Source organism: Chinchilla lanigera, unplaced genomic scaffold, assembly GCF_000276665.1.
Source record: "Chinchilla lanigera isolate Chin_1 unplaced genomic scaffold, ChiLan1.0 scaffold00100, whole genome shotgun sequence".
NCBI lineage: Eukaryota > Metazoa > Chordata > Mammalia > Rodentia > Chinchillidae > Chinchilla > Chinchilla lanigera.
Genome location: NW_004955501.1, coordinates 2,254,913 through 2,275,967, shown reverse-complemented (window position 1 = coordinate 2,275,967; position 21,055 = coordinate 2,254,913). Strand labels below are relative to the sequence as shown.

Below are 21,055 nucleotides of genomic sequence, written 5' to 3'. Positions count from 1 at the left end.
ACTACAGTCTGAAAATATTAAGGGACAAATTCTAATACATAATTCATAATTTTAAAATTGTTTCCAGTAGTGTGATAGCCTCTCCTGTCTACCTTACTCCACATCTATCCTCCTTTAGACCAGAGTATCCATGATGCATTTGCTAACAATCTCATGACAGTTGAAAGGGAGATTCATACAACTTGTATTATAGTACATTACTACAGTTGTTCTCCTTATTTCTCATTATTAATCTCTTACTATGCCTAATTTATAAGTTAAACTTTATCACAGGTATGTTCAAGAAAAAATAGCATGGATGGTCCATGACTGACAGTGACTTACTTTGTAATTTTTAAACTTTATGATAGTGGAAAAATATTAAGCAGTCATACTTCAAATTTTGAATTTTCCTTTTTTCCCACCCACAATAGTGATATACAGTATGATACTCTCATGATACTATGCAGTGGAAGTGAACTACAGTTCCTAGGCAGCCACTTAAGCACAAGTATATATGAGTGATAGAGTGTACTGTGTCACTAAGCTATGATGTTATGAGGAGTAAGCTTATTAAATGCATTTTCAACCTACAATATTTCCAACTTGTGATGGGCTTAGCAGGATATAACCCCATTGTAAGTTGAGGAGTAGCTGCATATACAGGTTTGGGTACTGTGAGCGCTTTCAGGAATCTACTGGCATCTTAGAATATATCCCCTACCAAGAAGGGAGAACTGCTGTGCCACTATTGCTCCAAACATTTGTATAAAAACACTTGTTTAGACAACAGAAACTATCCATCCACCCAATCGTCTACCCTACATCTACACAGTAATACTTTTATTGAATAACGTATGTTCCTGGCACCAAACCACATCCTTGGCATATAAAAATGGGCAAAAGAAGGATCTTCTCTTTCAAAAAATTTCTACTCTGATTAAGGAGATGGACACATACAAATTAAATTAGTACTATGACAGGAGTTTTGTAAAGATACATTCACTTACAGAGGACAGTCACTTCTCTGTAGTTACAAATGGGCAAGGGAAATAAAGACAAAAGCATTCTAGGCATTACAATGAGTAAAGGCATATAAACAAAAGCACAATAATGAGACTACAAAACTGATTCAAGTTTGATATGCTAAAACAGAATTTGTGGTGATAACCAGTACAAAGATGGGCCAGAACACAGAGTCATAAATAAGGCTAAAGAATTCAAAGTTCATGCTAGAGGCAGGGGGTGACCACTGAAAAATTTTGAGCAAGTAAGTATCTTGAACAGATGTGCATCTTAAAAAAACATTTTTGGTTGCAATGTAGAAAACAGAAAAAACAACAACAACAAAAAGGAGACTTACTACTTTAACAGATCTAAAAATACAAAAGGAGAGCACAGAGAGTTTAAGCAATGGTGATGGAAAAGACTGGAAGAATATGATAAACATCCAAATACTGCAGAAATCAATTTACTAAATTGACTTATAAAACTGTTCTGTTTTTTGGTTTCATTGACTGGGTGGGTTAATCCATGAAAAAAAGAAAGACCTTTTTGCCCCTGACACCCAATAGGAAGCCCAATTTTTTGTTTTGAAATGCCTAGTTTGTTGACAAGAATAAATGGCTGCCCTTTAACTAAAACAATTCATATAGAAAAGTTTGTGCTACTATTGTTTGGACAGTATCTCATGCCTGTATCTTGTACTCTGAGTAACTACTTTTGAGGATAACAATATGCAATGAATTAATTATTGTTACTCTCCTATTGCCCTGTTTTAAAAAAGAAAATCCTATTTTTAGACTTTAGGTCATACTGATTTCAAAATTCACAATAAACGTAAGTTCTTGGGAAAAGATCAACAATGTATCCTAAGACCATGATATGACAAGTTGTCAATGGTTGTCAAAACTTGACATGGTAAATGCAAAGGTAAATGTACTTTTACAAAAAGATTCAATGGTCACTATCTTAAAAAAGGCTCAAGCTCAGCATCATCAGTAAGAAGACAACCATTAAGTGCTATATATTTTGATACAATATGAAGTATATAGTACAATATTTCACCTATGGAATTTGCTGAGAAAAAAGTTATACAACTAATCTCATGAAATGAAGACTACACATAACTTTCAGTTATAAAAATACAGGGGATATAAAAACATGTTAAATAATCCCATAAAGAAAAACATGGTGTTGTCGAAAAGTTAACGTCATGGAAAGAAAAAACCTAAATAGAGGAACTGTTTTATATTTCAAAATGCTCTGCACACACCAGAGTCAAAGACAATTATCAGTGTACTTCAGCTTCTGAATGATTTCTTAAATACTCTAGGTAAAACTACTTCTCGGCCTTTGCCGGTTTTCTCTTCTCTCAGGTATGTGTGTGCAGCTTACAATATTATCTTCTTCAAGTCTCTGTTCAGGTCATGTTTTTAGATGTTTTTCAATATCCTGCTTTGTTCTTCTGCTTTATTGTCATCTATTATACGACAGTATTTAAATGTTTTATTTATTTCTTTTCCCTTAACTAAAATGTCAACGGTACGAGGGCAGGGATTTTTTAAAAAAACTGTTGTATTTAATTGTTATTTCATCAATGCTTAGAATGTAAGAGACATCAAATATTTCTTGATCAAAGGGAAATGAATTAAATGGGTTTTAAAATAATGGCAAGGGATATCTTAAATATCCTTATAGTTTCGGTCTTAATCATAAATTTTGGCAATTTGTGTTTCCTTAGCCACAGACAGAAATGAGAATACATAAAATCAGAGCAACAAGGACTATAACTATCACTCCTTCTAAATATATCCAGACCAAACTGTTGTCAATTACATAAAGAGGTGTCACCAAGTAAGGTGTCTGCTGTTTACCCTCATCCATGGAACCTAATAAACATTCCCTTTAGAGTGGAAAACAACAAATCATCAGGTTTATAAGCAAAAGTTGTTAAAAATTTAAAAAATAAAATCTTAGGTGGAATATGACATTAGGGGAATATAAAGGTTAATATCAGTAAGTGTTGCTAACATTTCAAATTTGGGATAGTAGATTTATATATCTTACACATATGTTACATATGTTCCTTTGCCTGTATCAAATGACACCTACCTAAAATTCTTTTAAATTATCCACAATAACATTGTTGAGGGTACAGAGTTTTGTTTTGTTTTGTTTGGTTTGGTTTTTCTCCGGTACCAGGAACCGAACTCACGACCTTGCGCTTGCCAGGCAGGCGCTTTGCTGCTGAGCTAAATCCCCAGCCCTGAGGGTACAGTGTTTTGGATATCATCAAAAAGGAATTCTAAATTCTCAGTGCAATTCTCTGAATTATTATAATGTTTAAGATGTAGAACTCTTATTTGTGCATTTAGCTATCACTAAGACCGGGACAGGTTTGCATCTTAATTCTTCCTCAAAAAGTTACAATGCATAAGACCTGTGCATCAAAGGAAAGAAAATGATATACTCTTTGCCCTTGAGATGCTTTAGTGGAAAATATTTTTACAAAACAAAATTCTGAGGGGCCTACATAATCATTAAATATATAGTTTAAATTTTTGTTTTTAAGCTATCATATATATTTCATAATAAACAATAACCATAAAGATTATTTTGGCTGACTGACATAATAAAAGAAACTGCTTTTTATTATCAGTTTCATTAAATGTAACTTCAAATTGTGGCAAGATTTCTTACTTCCAAAGTACTGGGAAATTAAAAAACCTGAAAAGACTTATCAAATGCTATTTAGCCCACACAGTCATACGAATATTGATTAGGAATGACCATAACTAAAAAGTCAGTGCAATAAAAGTTTTTAAATTTTCAGGATCCCTCTCTTTCTAACCTTTGAATGTTCAGCATCCACCCATCCATCCTAGCATAGTTAGAGGAGTACAATAATGTTTTTGGTATGGCTTATTTATTAGTATTAAAACAAATCTCAGTTTAGTATTCAAGGGTACTGATCTCATGGTTTTTTGCTTTTCCCCAGCTTCATGGTTCCTCTATGTATGCTAAACTCATCTCCCTCACATCAGCTCTTTTCTTGCCTTTTCTGGTGAACGACTCTCACCACCCCTAACCCCATCTCCGTTAGGGACACTGGGGAACCTAGGAACTAACACATGGTAAGCAAGAACCTGAGTGCTGAGCTGCATCTTTAGCCTTTTTGTTTTCATTTTTATTTTTGAAACAGGGTCTGGCAAGTTTCTCCAGGCTGGGCTTGAACTAGCAATCCTTCTGCCTCAGCCTCTTGCGTAGCTGGAATTACAGACAGGCACCAGCTATGCCTGGCTCTTAATCCAGGTCTTTGGTTTAGTATTTTTTAAACCCCTTTCCCCTTGAATAATAACTCATCCTTTAGGATCCTACCATGTCTTGCATTTTTTTAAACTATCAATTTATCAAGGTATTGTAATTAGTTTAACAAAGCTCTATTCCCACTAGAATATGAGCTATTATCTAAAACTATTATTTCTCAAAATACAGTTCCTGATTAAAATTTAGCTTGTACTAAGTATGTAATAGATATATTTTGAAAAATACAAATAAGATTTATTTCATATAAATACTTCATTTATTCAAAACTTATGCTATACCTGAAATAAGTAAAAAGATACAAAATTTTTAATATCTGGCTTTTGCTGGGATATAATAGATCTTAATAATAACTAATAAATATAAACACTGACTTGTATCACTCTAAACTCACATTTTGTGTGTTTTAAAATTGCAGGGAAGCCGGGCGACATGGTACATGCCTATAAGCCCAGCACTTGGGAGGCTGAGGCAGGAGGACTGCTCTGAATTCAAGGCCAGCCTGGGCTACAAAGTGAGTTCAAGGCCAGCTTGAACTGCATAGCAAAACCCTGTCTCAAAGAGATTAAAAAAAAATTGAAGGATAAAAATCTTATAATTACCAGCATGTAATTATAATCCCAATCTATAGCTAATGACTAAACCAGATGAAGATTTACTCTAGTATGCATTCATACAATGTTACTGCTAAATCATACTTTTCCTTTGTAAGTGTTTTTTAATTTAAGTACTCGCTCCCCTTTGATACTGAGAACCCAGGGCCTCTGCACTGAGCTACATCCTGGCCTTTTTTAAAAACATGTTTTTCTATAAATTTTTAGACAGGATTCTGCTAAATTGCCCAGGAGAGCCCCCAAATTGGGATCCTCCTGCCTCAGTGTCCCTAGCCTCAGAATTTCAAGCAACTCATATAAGGAAAGAGATGACGCACATAATGCAATGGAAATGTTTTCCTCAATCCAAAACACTTGAGTACAAAAGATTTTTAGGGCATAACTGGCCCTAAAAATTCATATAATTCCATAACGCATTTGATCAGTAGTAAGAAGATGGTAATAAAACTAGCCAGTAATTTATTATATGACCAAAAGGGTTCATCTTGAAAGAATGCAATTAATTCTTCTTGACTGTCCTCTTCTCAGTCATTTTAGAATCATAAACCTGCCATTAATCAATATGTAGAATAAGACAGTGAGGAACAGCATGGAAATGAGCTAGAGCACCTCAGTTCAGGTCCTTGTTTGCTATTTCCTCGTTCTGTGAACATATATAAGTTTCTTCACTCCCATGTGCTTCAATTTTCTCACATGTAATATTGGTATAACAATAATATTGAAGACCAACATCATAAAAATGTGAATTAAATATATGTAAAATGGCCACAAAAGTGCCTGGCACATAGTATATATTTGCTGTTGTTATTATTTAGTGTATTTGTTTTTGTCCTCCCTATCTTGCACTGCAGAGTTCATAGTTGTATTTCTTTTGTTACAACTTTTCACATTATAAACAGATTATAATTTGAGTCATTCCAAATTATTTTATTTAATTTTGTCTTTTGGTACTTCTCATTTCAACTCTGCTTTCTTTAAAATTCTGTTTACTTCCTCATCTTGGAGCAGTCTCCAAAGTGAAGTATATAGCACAAATTGAACAATATATTTCAAAAAAATATTAGAACTTCTATTTTTACTTACTCATATCTAAAATTAAGAAATTAATTATGAATGGTATATATGATAAGCTGGATGCTTCCTCATTGAGTCTATATTTTAGATCATTTTGTGCCACAAATGACATCTGAGGTATCCCAAGGAGAAAAGTAATAAGCATTTAATACTCAAGGTGGTTTACAGTGGATATGGTATGCCCATTGTTTTATTTACTTATTATAAATGTCTTATGATCAATTCAAAGAGTTTATAATTTATATGTTATCATTCAAAAAAAAAGGACTCAGCACAGAAAAAGCAGGGAAAAAACCTTAACTATGTAACCGTATATGAATAACTAGAAATGTGATAGCACTCATAATCCTTACAGAGGTTCTACTTAGATTACCATAAAAGTTAAAGTCACGATGATCTAATAAAATCTGCTAAGAAATTGACCTTAGAAATGTCAAATGATTAAGGTGAGTGTATAAGATCCATTACTAGTGTTAGAGCTTATCTAAATGGATACTGAATCTTGAGATATTAGCCTATGATATTTTGAAACCTTAATGGAATCATAGCCTTTGAATCAGGATATTTTATAGTTAACGATTACTTGTTTCATCAATCCTGTATGTCTCTATTTGTTTTCCTGAGAAACCACTTTGAAGATATCAATAATACAACAACCATGGTTAATTTCCTACAACTTTGTCTGTAACTGTTTTGATTGTATTGTTCTTATGCTATTTTGTAAATGATGTCTGTCTGTTAATATGTTTTCCTTATTTTTTAAAATAAAAAAATAAAAATAAAAAAATAAACTATCCTGTTTCTCATCTTTATCATTCCTTCAAAGACTACTTTATTGTGAATAATTACCAAAATAATATGAACATTTAGTACTATAAATATAAGAGCTGAACAAAATACAGTGTTTATGTCTATCATGCAACATCTGGCTCTTTTCCAAGTTAAAATGACCATGAAAAGCAAATGATTCGAATGGATTCACAACACAAAGGTGGCCATGACTGCATAATTAAAGACATTCACAAAAGGACTTCCAGAACTGCTTCTGGTAAATGGCAAGAATGCCAAGTGTGGTAGTGTAGCCCAGTAATCCTAGCACTCGGTGGCTGAGGCAGGAAGATCATATACTCTTCTAACCTTAGCACTCTGGCAGGAAAATCTTAAACTCAAGTCCTGGCTGAGCATTTTAGTAACTTTTAAGTCCCCAGCTCAAAACGAAAGTGAGTTGGAAATGTAATTCAGTGTAAAGGTGCTGGGCTCTATCCCCAGTACCAGAAAACAAACAACAAAACACCTTCAAGAACCAAAAAAAACAAAAACTCCAAGTGGTGAGAATGATGGAATCATGTATTTGAAGTGAGGGGGAGTACTATGAGACATGTTAACAGCAGTATGTCTTTTACTATAAGAATTTTTTTAATTAAATATTCACCATAGTTTTTCATCATCATTCATATATATACTTTGCAAACTAAGCTTTAATACAAAAACAAGAACTATATAGGCAGTCTTCTTGTCACCAAGAATGACAGGTAAAAATTAAAAAACATTTTCATGTATTTGTATTTATATATTCAGATACTTTAAAAGCAGACTTAGTTCACAACTTTTAAAAGTCTTAATAATCACCAGGCAGTTACTTCTCATAAGAACTTTAACTGCCTTTTGGGAAAAGCATGGGAAAGAAGGTTAGCAGAACGGAGTAAGACTGTACATCAAAGCAGCCTTATCACACGTTTCCACTATTAAGACTTTAGGCTAAAAAAATGTTTTCTTTTCTTTGCTTTTTTCTTTTTTCTTTTTTTTTTTTTTAAGTGTTACAGGGGATTGAACTCTGGATCTTTGCATTGAGCTATATTCCCATTACATTTTTTAGTATGAGACAGGGTCTTACTAAGTAACTATTACCCAGGCTGGGTTGAAACTTCCCATCCTGCAGCTTCAGCTTCCCAGAGTGCTGGGTTTACAAGCATACACTACTACACCTAACCTTGAAAAGTATTTGCTTGAAGGAGTGTACAAATGAAAAAACTTAAAGAGAATTTAATTTGGAAATGGAAATTATTTGAGCTTTTCTCTGTTAATATTGCTTTTACATTTTCTGAGTTTCTATAGTATTTAATCACTTTCATTCTTCCTAAAAATTTTAATACTATATTACATTAAATGGTCAAATGGATAAACAGATGAAAAGTTGTATACTTTCCAATAAATAAATTCAGGAAATGAAATATGTAGAAATTAGAACAGCTACAGGCTAAGTTATAATCATTGTAGGAAAGTAACACAAAAAATTCACAATTTAAAATTAAAAAGACTAAATTAATCCATTGAATATACTGTGACAAAAATTTCCTGACATATGCTTACCTATAAATATATGAAAATTACGCCACTTGACATTAGGGAAACAAACCTAAGAGTTTATAAGTGGAAATATAACTCCAAAAACCTGGGGAAGAAATCTTAGCTCCTGAAGGGTGATTCCAATAAGAATTTTACACACACACACACACACACACACACACACACACACACAAGAACCAGAGACTGCTCTGGGAATTAATTTATTTCTAAATTAAACTGATATTTATAATACACAGCACTCTTGGCTATGGGTAGGTTTGCAGGGCTTTAAAAAGTTATTAACAAACATAATTTGTATGTTACAAAAATAGGAACTAAAGTATACTTTTCAGGCAAAATCATACTTTCATACCATCTTTTTCAGAATCCAAACAGGTTCATTCTAACGCCTTGCCATACTTCTTTTTTGTTTGTTTTCTGACCATCATTTCATACAATGTATTTATACCAATAAAATCTGAATGATTACAGAGAATTGGACATTGTTCTGGACTCTCAGAATCCAAAGGTTTTTGTCATTAGATCTTTTAAAATATTACAAGAAAATACAATTTACAAAAAGTAACCTCTCCCATCTTGGAGAAACTAAATGATACAATTTGATGGAAAAAGAAACATAATATAGTATATTTAGCAATATACAAGCATTTAATCCAATTTCATGTGTGCATACAAAGTAGCAAAATGTGTAAGTGATTGAAGATAAAACAGATAATCTTAAAAGACATCTGATAAATAATTCTGTTTTAAACAAATTATCATAAACTGTGTTCTTATAGAATTAAAAGGAAAAGAATTAGAATGGTGATTTTTTTAAAGATTTCTTTGTTTAAGCCACTAACTCAAATACTGAAAACAAAACATTTAGAAATATGAAACAAAGCTGGGGATATAGTTCACGGGCACAAATGCCTGCCTGGCAAGAGCAAAATCCTGAGTTTGATTCCCAGTAACCCCCCCCCCCCAAGGTAGAAATATGAAACAAATGCTTTTGAATAATTTCATCTGTTATGTAAGTCATTATCACTTTTGGTAATGATTAACTATTCCTTCATATTATGGCTTGTGTCCGAATGTCCCCTCAAAGCCTCATGCAGTCATGGGGCAGCTTCTACAGTTTATGACTGATTCATGGTCCAATGCTGGGATTATGGTGTGAGTGCTACACCAGCCCTGGGACTGACAGTTTGCATACAATGTAAGGGAGGAAAAGATACTGCTTGCCACTGCTCCCCCATTTTGCTCTTGCTGTTTTTGCTGCTTTCCCCCCACCATGAACAGTTACCCTATGCCAGGTGCCACTCTGCCTTGGAGCCACCCAAGTATGGACTGCAACCTCCACAAACTGTGAGCTAAAATAAATGTTTCCTTCATTAATTTTGGGTGTTGGGTATTTTGTCTCAGCAACAAGAGAAAAGTAACCAAGACACTTCACTATAACACAATATTTGACAATATTCACAAAAAAATTTAAGTGTTATTGTCATTTCTCTGAATTTTTCATCTTCTTCTAGTTATTTAAGTAACACTACAAAAGTAATGATTTCTTATCACAGTGTTTTACAGCATACTTTAGTTTTCTTTCCCACTAACCTATTCTTGTATGTTAATGGTTTTGATAACTTAATTCTTATTTTTTTTTAAATTTCCTTTACACCAATAGTTTCCAAATTTGGTAGACATTAGAATTACCTAGTGAACTTTTAAAACTTCCTATTCTCTGGTCACATTTTACAAATTAATTAGAATGTCTGGAAGATGTGAGAAGGAGCCATTTATCCATAGTTTTTAAAGATGGGTAAGGAATGCTAATGTTCAGGAAAGTTTGGCAGCTACCAGCTTAAACTCTTAATAGTATTTCTATTGCATGTTTAGTGCATAGTACAATTCTTACTACTTTTCACCTAGGATCTGAGTCACCTGTCTTACAAGCCTGGCATGGTAGAGTCAATCTGACAGCTGGTCAATAAAGCTACCAATCACACCTTAATCTGTCTTATATTCCTTACAACCCCAATGGAGTCTAGGGTAATCAAGAACATTAATAGATGCTACAGTTTGGATCTAGAATTCCGCTCAAAGTCCAAAATGACTTGCTCCCCTAAGTGGTGTTATTGGGAGGTCTTGGGTCACTGGGAATATGCCCTCAAAATAGATACGGGTGCCTTAACCTACCATAAGGTTAGCATTCTGCTCCACAGGCTCCAAAATCAACAGAGCCAATAGATTATGAACTAGGACATCCAAAATTGTAAGCTAAAACATATCCATTGCCTAATGCGTTATCTCAGATATTTGTTATAAAAATAGAACATAACATTTCACAAACAACATAGATATATTTAAACTGACTTTGAAAAATTAAACGTGTATGTAACCTCATCTAAGTTAAAGTGAGGTTTCGCCACTAGATGGATTGAAAAATAAATCTTTTAAGGCAGGTGCAGTGGTGCATGCCTGTAATCCCAGCATTTGGGAGGCTGAGGCAGAAGGATCCCCATGAATTTTGAGGCCAGCCTGTGGTACACAGGGACTTCAAGGGAAGCCTGAACTATACAGAAAGACCTTCTCTAAAAAAAGCAAAAGAATCCTATGGCATTTCAGAGGCTTTTTGGATTATAAAACTGAAGACAAGGAATTGTGAGCATATTTTATACTTCGGTCACAATGTAAGGTTCTCCTCTAGCTCCTATGGAATGTAAACAAAATAGTTTGAAAGCCAGTAGGAGTATGTTTCTGTGAAAAACCACATCTAAAATATTTTTGGTCTGAGCTGCTAGAGTAAAGGTAAATACCTGATGAGAAAGACATAGATGTGTTGTCTGTATTGAAGCATTATTTTAACGTGAGTTAATCTAATCACCTGAATTTAATAATGACAAGGCTGAGCCCACCCCCTAAAAGCTGATCTAGAAAAAAGGCAATCTTCTGGTGTTGCAAGTCAAGAAAAAAAAAATGTACCAGAAAATAGAAATCTTAAATCAAAAGGCAGAATATTAAAAGTGGAATTAGTAGTGGCTTAATGCATGTAACTTCAGTTCACCAGAAGTACAATACAGAAATAAAACTGAAAATGTTTTAGCATTTACAATCACTATAGGGCCAGGGATATAGCTCAGTGGCACAAGCGCCTGCCTGGCAAGTGCAAGGTCCTCAGTTTGATTCCCGGTACCAAAAAAAAAACCCCCAAAACAAAAATACAATCAGTATAAAAGTACTTGAGACAACATTTCAGTGAATATAGGAAAGGTGATTATTATGTGAAAACAAAGTGAAGAAAACACATATTCTAAGTGAAAATTACAAGGTAGAAAGTCCCAAACACAAGCTTGTGGTCATGACTGGGGGTTGAGGTGTTTGAAAGCAGGGAAATTTCATATGAAATAATTCTGAGAAACTCTGGGTTAAAGATAACCAGGTTTTTCCTCCATTAAGATTTCTAAGAACTTTCAATAAGATAATGTGCTTTGTAATCACTAAGGCAGGTATTATGTAACCCTGCTTAGATTTCTTTGCCCTCCACATCTTTCTTTTTCTCCCAAGTATTTAATGGGACTAGCATTCCACAAAACAGATAAACATTGGAAATGCATTAATAAATTTGAGAATTTAAGTAAGTCTTCCACAATGAATGCCAACACTCAACTTCCACCTAGTACCATTTTCTTTGTCCTTATCAGTCATCAATCATTATTCAATGCTACCACCACACAATATAATCAAATCTCTGAAGACTATTAAGTTTGGATTTAGTAGCACCAACTTTTATAAAAAGAAGAAATAATCTTGTCTCATACTGAACACCAAATCAAAACAAAACTTGAAATTAACATATTAACCATTTAAAAGTAGGCAGTTTGACAAATATTGGAATGCTATACCTCATCAAATTCTTCAGTCATTTTTCTGATGATTTCTGCATTCTGCATATTTCGAAACATCTCTATTCTCACAGTACCTGTGAAACAACAGATTTTACAGTTAATCTTTATCTATCTCATGTTAAACATTAAGCTTAATCTGACCATTTTTTGAAAGTTGTATAAAGCCTTTTGGGTTCCACTCTCCTCCTCTAATTCTTACACCAACTATTCTAAAGAAAAAAAAAATGTTTTTTTGGACACAGGGTCTGGCCGTGTAGTTTAGATTAGCCTGGAACTCACTATATAGCCAAGGTTGGCCTGGAACTAGTGGGGAATCTTCTGCCTCAGCCTCCCAAGTGCTAGAATTACATGAACAAACTAACACACCTGGTGGAAATTCTTATTTAAAAACTTCAAAGGTCTCTAGGCTTTTCTAAACCCTAGAAATCCCATACATTAGATAAATATATAAAAGTATTGAGCAAAGAGTGTAAAACATTGAATTAACATTGTAAGGAAAGCCCTATAAATACTGATTTAAATATTTACTGAGGTTGTACAGATAGACAGCTAGGTGGCTTCGTTTTTCAAATCTCCAAGGATTTCTGTAATCTCACAGCACTTGGGAGGTTGAGGCAGGAGGATCAATACCTGTTCAAAGCCATCCTGGCCTCCATAGGAAGTGTGAACGACAGCCTGAGCCACATAGTGACGCTCTGTCTCAAAAATACAAAAAACAAAAACTTCCAAGGATAAAGTATGTATCTCCCTTATGGCTCCTTGTTATAGTCTTTATTATCAAAATGTTCTTCTGGAAATTTAAAGCAAAATGCACCTTAACCTAATAGAACATTTTTAAAGTCTGTTTTCCCTGAACATTGAAAGTTGCTATGTAAATTCTACGTAATTACACATCAATGACTAAAGAAAAAGCCCTTTTCTATTTCATCCTTTCACACTACTTTTTATCTCAAATTTTATTTTATCTCAAATACGGTTGTATAGATTTTATCATTATATTGATAAAAAAGAGTTGCTGAGATTGAAAGACTGAATTAGAAAATCAGTACAATTTAAAGAAACAGAAATAAAGTTCAAAGTCAACTGTAGGAACAGAGAATAGTGGCCTCATAATTAGGGTGCACTTTCAAATGTTTATTAAACACAACATCCTCAAGTCAAACAACTGCTAAGATTAAGACTCCAAGATCATTTTTAGAATGGTGAATATATTAAGTACCATGAATAGGTAATTCCCTATATCCAGGTATAGATGTGAGATGGTCTAGGACAGTAGTTGGGGGAAAAGAAAAAAATGTTTTATTTTGATGTGTTTTTTTAAGATTTTGTTTAAACATGCAACTTCTTGCAAAGCATGTGGCAGATGCCTCTAATCCTATCACTTGGGAGGCTGGGGCAGGAAGATCAGCATGTATTAAAGGCCAGCCTAAATTATACAGTGAGACCCTGTCTCAAAAAACCAAAACCGAACAAAGCAACCAGCCACACACACACAACCAAACATGTAACTTCTTAAAATGGAAAATTTTATATTGATTTTTACCTTATGGAAAAAACAGTACTGAAGGTTTTTTATGCATGACAATACAACTTTTGTCTTGCAAAGATTTTTTAAGAATAAATGGGAAATCTATATTCAATTACCATCACAAATAAAATTAACTTTCTGGCAAATACTCCTAAACAACTCACCCAAATGAAACAAAATTTAAATTTGGGCATTGAATTATTTTATTAAGTTGAAATAGATTCCCATAAATAGAAACATAATTTCCAGGAGTTGTTTTCTGGCACTAATACAGACAGTACAATTGGGGCTAAGAGACCACTCCCCCTCCACTCACCTGAATTTGGGCACTGCCCCAGAACAAACCCCCTCTGACCTTTGTTCTAAGTGAGGCAAAGTTAAAAACAGAAAAGACCCCAGGAAATTACTAAAATTCCAGGCCAGGACACATGTATTTTTAGATCCATCAGCATGACCTATGTGACCTTTCCTCACTTGGAACTTGTTAAAGATTCATACATATGGACTGCATGTCACACATCCAATTATAACCAAGTGAATTATGGAAAAGGATATACACAGTTGATATAATTGAGATGGTTCAATTATATCATAATGCCTGTCAATCATATTGCCAATCATGAGTGAAAGACCCAATGGGAGGTACCCTAGGTGAAGTGCACATTTTCAAATCTTTAAACACAACTTATTCCATGTCTACTCATTTCTTCCTGCGGGCTGGTGCCATTTCTGTCCCCACTTGTGCTATTTTTCCTTTCTGCTGGCATGAACCCACTCACTCTGCGCCTATCTTTCCCCATTAGCTTCATGAAATTTAGCTGCATCTTCCTTACTGCTCTGTATATAATGTCCACTTCTTTGTTCGTCATGCACAAAAACCTAAAACCTATCTCTCAAAAACTCATCACCCACATATCAGCCCTGTGGATAAAATTACATTTATGAGTATTGAAATGAACTAAAACTAGATTTTTAAATGATTAAAATGTTCAAGCTCTGGTACACATACAGAAGTTAACACGCAAAAAGTTAAGAATAAATCTTTATGTGCATGGTAACAGTATATTTTAAAGGATTAGAGAAAATATTGGTCTGAAATTCAGAACTTAAAGTTAAGTAAATCTATATTATAATAAATCGACAGTAAACAGATTTCAAACATCTATACCGTAATAAAACAATTACAAGGTATATGGTTCAATCTTTCTGCCTTGAAGTACAAGCAAAGAAATTTCCCCAAACTAAGCTGATCACAAATCCTGAACCATAGAAGAAATACTAAATGGCTGTATGGTATTATCTGGTAAATAGTAACAAAATTAGTAAGATTTCTTAGAAATATCATTCCTAATTTCTGGAGAAATTCCTACTTTAAAAGAATTTTAAGACTAACCATCATGAGGAAGAAGCAACAGAACTCATTAGAAACTTGGAAGACAATCACCAAGGTCTACATATTTGGACAAGCATGTTGGACAAGTGCAAACAAAAACCCAACCATAGGAAGGAAACTTGAAGGAGAAGTCCATCAGATGAAATACACTAATAGAGGTGTTCAGTGATGCATCAGTAATATGGTAAAAGAATCAGGCCTCTAATAAGCATTTCAGCAAGTTTCCTGATATGCCATTTTCAGTCTCTGTGTCCTATAATCTATGTTTTATTTTGCTCCTTAAATTATTTATATGTTGGGTTTCTCATATAAGGAAAACCAATGATAAACATCTTTAAAGCTAAAAGGGAGAGTATAAGAAGGACTACTTATCAACCCTGACAATGCTTTCAATTATGTTTTTAAATGCATTGTTCCCAACTCTTTCAGTATCATTACTAATGTTTTGTAATCTGAAGTTATTAACACAATAGAAAACTTGCTAAAGAACCTCTATATTATATATCCATATATGACTGGATCTTTGAAGACTGATATTACCAGTAGTTGTTTTCTCTACATAATCCAATGGTATTGCTACTATAGCTGTAGAGGCTTCCAGCTCAATTGATCTATAGCACTCAATAGAAAACCACAGGAATCATGAGAAGTCAAGGTAGTAAAATGCTTCAAAGAATTCAAAGAATTCCTTGCTTCTTACTTTTCCTTATGTCTATTTTTTGTCTTCTCCCTTTTAATTTTTTTTTTAACCTCTGTATATAATGTCTTTCTTTTGTCTTTTTAGTTTATCCTCTATTTCTCAGGATTTTTTTTTATCTTTATCTACTTTTATAAACATGTTTCTACTACCCAGTAAGATCACTGTACCACTGCTCTCTTCTTTTTCCCACATCAAAGTGTTTAAAGTTTCAATTTCCCTCTTGCATTCCCCATTCTGAAACTCTATCTTTACTAATATAAGGATAAAGCTTTGTTAATCTTTTCATAGTTAGTAAACACACTCTGTAAAATTACTTTGAATTCTTTTCTACCATTTGCAGATATACAGCATTAACATTTAGTACATGTTAACTATAAGTCATGTTTTAATATTTTACAATGTAATTGCATATTTCCTCTCTAGGATTAAGGGCGGTACACAATTAGTTGTTATGGTATGTTAATGTTCAATTTGTCCTGGACAATAATATTATAGCTAATTTGCTTGATATTAACAGGATCACATAATTGTTGCTATTTCTCTGTAAGCTAACACTCCTATTACCTTTGTGACGTTAAGAATACTGGAGTACATTCACAGAGACCTTGGTATTTGGGTTAACTACACTGCATTCTCCCCTCCCAAGTTAACCAAGGTGGTTGAATCTTGGAGTTATGGCAAAGGATTGTAGTCAGCCCCATGCAAAGTATTATCACTTAACAAAACTGAAGTGATCTCTGCCCAAGCAACAAAGTCCTTAGACTATAAGTATCCACAAAACTCAGCACAAAACAAAACAAAACAAGAAAACAATAGACACATAAGAAGGAAACAAAATCTCTCCCCTAATTCCCAACTCTAAAGAATTCAATCCAGGGGGAACCAAAGGGTACAATGGTGTAAGGAACCTACTTGGAAGGATAACAGAGGATATTAAAAACAGATCGAAGAGGTACTCAGCATGATCAATAATTATAACTCAACAGGTAATGAAATGAATAGCTCAAAAGATGCAGGAGCTGTCAGAAGATACCAACAAAAAGCTAGATGTACTGACAAGATGATGTAAAACATGAATGACCAATTTACCAGAAAGTTAAGAGTTCAAAGAAAGGGTCTCAATTAAAAATTCAAGGGATTAAATACAGAATCATATGTCAGCAGCAAAAGTGACCAACACGAAGAAAGAACTTCGAAAGTAGAAAACAATGCCTTCAAAGACAAACTATTCAAACACACATTAAAACAAGAGAACACGAAAAATGGATCCAATAGCTACTAGATGACTCAAAGACTAATCTAACAATAACTGGAATAAGCAAAAAATCAGAGGACAACACAAATCCCATTAAAAAAGTTCATAGAAATAATAGTAGAAAACTTAGAAAATATAGGGAAAGAAATAAACATGCAAATGACACATACAAAACACCAAATAGCCAGGAACAAAAGAGAACCTCTCTGCAACCTCTTTACATTCAAAGTGCCAGAAGTTCATCAAAGGGTTACAGAAGTCTTATAAGCTGTTAGAGAAAGGTAATGAATCACATAAAAGGGTAACCCTATCAGAATCACAGCAGACATCTCGACACAAGGCCAGGAGGGCTTGAAGTGAAGCTTTTCAAGTCTTAAAAGACAACAACTTCCAACACAGACTTATGTATCCTATAAAACTTTCCTTCAAAACATGGAAAAATAATGAATTTCCATGAGAAGGAACACCTCAAGAAATTCATGACCAAATCAACATTATAAAAACTTATCAATTATATTCTAGAAAGAGACAATGAAGACAACAATATTAGTAAGTCAAAAACAATGAATATATTTGGCAGGATGAGCAGCTAAGCAAAAGGAAAAGAAAAAAAGAGAGAGAAAATCAGCAACAAGAAAATAATACAAAAGGAGTAAGTAAATATTCTCAGTAATAACTCTCAATACGCATGGATCCACAGAAACTATGCAAATTAGATAATATGGAAGTTAAACAACACCCTCTTTTGCACAGCCTAACTTTTTCTATTTTACCAAATGTTTATATGATTGATGAGAATAAAACTACATGGCAAGATCAGTATATCAGTGTCAAGGAATTTTCCTTGACTACATTTTCATACAATAGACAAAAAAGTTACAAATATGGTACAGAGTCCTCACAAGACACCTACTCAACCCTATTGTTACTTTATAACATTAGTGTAGCAATACTGATAACACTATTGATAAGTGAAATCCATACTTCATTGATAATTCTTTGTTGTTACCTAATGTCATTTTACTGTTCTAGTATCACATGCAAAATACCAAAGAATGTGGTATTTTTCCTATCTATTTAGTTCTTCTATACAATAAAACTTCCTCAATCTTAAAAATATAGGTATTTTATTTAAAAGTCAACAGATTTTTAGGCATACAATATTGTTAACTGTGAATGTTCAAGGTCTGGCTTCTGTGCACGTCAAGAACTGACTAAGAAGCAGAACCAGGCGGGCTGCGACCAGCTCGCACCACGGTTCCCAGCTGAAAGTTGCAGAGAGAGCCAGGTATTTCCCATCTACTTCCTGAGGGCACAGCAGGTAACACAGGACCCCGCCAACATTACAGTTTGGGTCTCTGCCCTCCATGAACCCACGGCAGACAGGGATTCCTTACTCAGAAGCCCCAGGGAGGGCTCTCACCGAGGTTCGTGTGTGGGCCCGCCCTGCACCGAGGGAGTGAGTGCTACAAGAGCTGCTGGTGCTGCAGGTCAAGTACATGTTTTACTTGCACCCTGGACCCCTGGGGAAGCGCAGGTATGGGCAGTCAGTGATTGCTGTCCATCCATCCAGCATCTGGTTCCTGTATGTGTCCTGAACTGACTGGAGACACAGAATCAGGTGGTTCACAAACTGTGGACCCTGCAGTTCGTGTCTGGGTTTTGCCTGGACCCTAAACTGCCTGGGGACATAGGTTCACTGGACTGGGATTGTCACACCAGTGCAACCCGGTCTGAGCCGTGCACATGCCCTGAATTGCAAGGGACTGCTGGGTCAGATGGTCAGCCATCAGCTGACAGCAATGCCCATGTATGAGACCTGGGATAACTAGATACAAATTAACAACTGCTAGAAAACCCTAGACTAAGTAGTGCTTTTCCGCGGACACTGAGAGGCAAACCTGACCAACAGGAAAACTAGGGACACTAGCGGTCTTAGCTGTGCAGCTATTGAAGAGGGAAGCTGAGCTTTCTGCATCTGGTATCAACATGACAAGATGAAGGACTAAAACACAATCCCAGAACTCCACCCCACTCAGAGCAAGTCCAGGAGACATCGCATAGGAGAACTTGGTAAACACATGCCTGAAGGGGCTGGGGATTTAGCTCAGCTGCACAGCGCCTCCCTACCAAGCACAAGGTCGTGAGTTTGATTCCTGGAACCGGGAAAACAAAAACAAAAACACACACCTGAAATTGCTGAAATGACTGCAATGGAAGTAAAGAAACAACTCCACAAGGTCATGGGAAGAGATCAGACCAGAAATAATCTCCCAGGCAAAAAATGAAACAACAATAATAATGAAAGAACTGCTAAAAACGTCTGAAGAAGAAACATATAAGAAAATAGCAGAACAAAGGCAATGGATAGAAACGTTAAATGATCTCTTAAAATCAACAAAGATCCACGAAAAATCAATTCAACAGCTGCAAGATGAGGCAAAGAGGAACAATGTACGACTTATAGGAGTCAATGCAATAGCAGGAGGCAACACAAATGACATAAAAAGAATATTTGCAGAAATAATAGCAGAAAATTTCCCAAGTATGGAAACATAACCTGATATACAGGTAAATGAGGCATATTCAACTGCAACCAACCACAACCAAAAATAAAACTACACCCAGACATAGAATAGTCAAGTTTCCAGATCTCCAGCAAAAGAACAGAATATTAAAAGCTGCTAGAGAAAAGAAACAGATTACCTATAAAGGAAAGCCAATCAGAATCACGGCAGACTTCTCAGTACAAACCATCCAACTGAGAAGAGTTTGGAGCGAAGTACTACAGGTCCTAAGACAGAACAGCTTCTCACCAAGACTGATGTACCCTGCCAAACTATCCCTCAAGTTCAACAGGGAAATAAAATATTTCCACGACAAAGAACAACTGAAGAACTTCATGAGGGCCAAACCAGCTTTGCAAAGAGAACTAAAAGATATTCTAGACAGAGAAGAATCTGACAGCAATTTCAAGAATAACAGTAGAAAGGAACCGTCAAAAAGAGCAAGCAAGTAAACAGGTAGAACAAGTAGGAAACCAATGCAAGAAAATAACATGACAATGATAAATCAACACGTATCAGTTATAACCATAAATGTAAATGGCCTCAATTCACCAGTCAAAAGAAACAGATTGGCAGAGTGGATTAAAAACAAAAGTCAATGATATGCTGTATATAGGAAACACATTTCACTCAAAAGGAAATCAATACACTGAAAGTCAAACGATGGAAAACAATCCTCCACGCAACAGGAACCCAGAATAAAGCAGGTGTAGCTATTGTGTTTGCAGACAATGTAAACTTCAAACCCACAACAATCAAAAGAGATAAAGAAGGTCACTACGTACTTCTCAGGGGAAAACTGCAAAAGGATGAGATAACCATCATAAACATGTATACACCAAATATCGGAACCCCAAGTTATATAGGACAAATCTTTACAGGCATGAAAACCCATATAATTAATACCGCTCTTGTAACAGGGGACCTTAACACCCCACTGACACAAAAAGATACGTCAACTGGACAAAAAAAATCAGCAAGGAAATAACAGATCTGAACCAAAGAGGCAAACAAAGAAACTTAGTAGATGTATACAGAATGTTCCACCTGACAATATCAGAATGCACATTTTTCTCAGCTGCACATGGGTCTTTCTCTAAAACAGACCACATTCTAGCCCATAGAGCATACCTTCCAAAATGCAAAAGAACTGAAATTATCCCATGCATATTATCTGACCACAGTGCAATGGAATTGGAAATTAATGACAAAAAGGAACTCCAAAAACTCCATAAACACTTGGAAATTAAACAACCTCCTGAACACCAATGGGTCACAGAAGAAATTAAATAAGAAATTAAGAAATACCTACACACAAATGAAAATGTAAATACAATTTACCAGAATCTGTGGGATATAATGAAAGCA

The 21,055-nt window shown here is 34.7% G+C and overlaps 1 protein-coding gene across 1 annotated transcript in view; it reads right to left on the bottom strand.

The window, feature by feature from the left end:
• Positions 1 to 21,055, bottom strand: part of Stag1 (stromal antigen 1) — a gene marked incomplete in the record, with an annotated part of 394,726 nt that overhangs the window by 189,372 nt on the left and 184,299 nt on the right. The window contains 1 exon segment of the mRNA XM_013505748.1: positions 12,242 to 12,318. Coding sequence (XP_013361202.1) covers positions 12,242 to 12,318 — 77 coding nt within the window.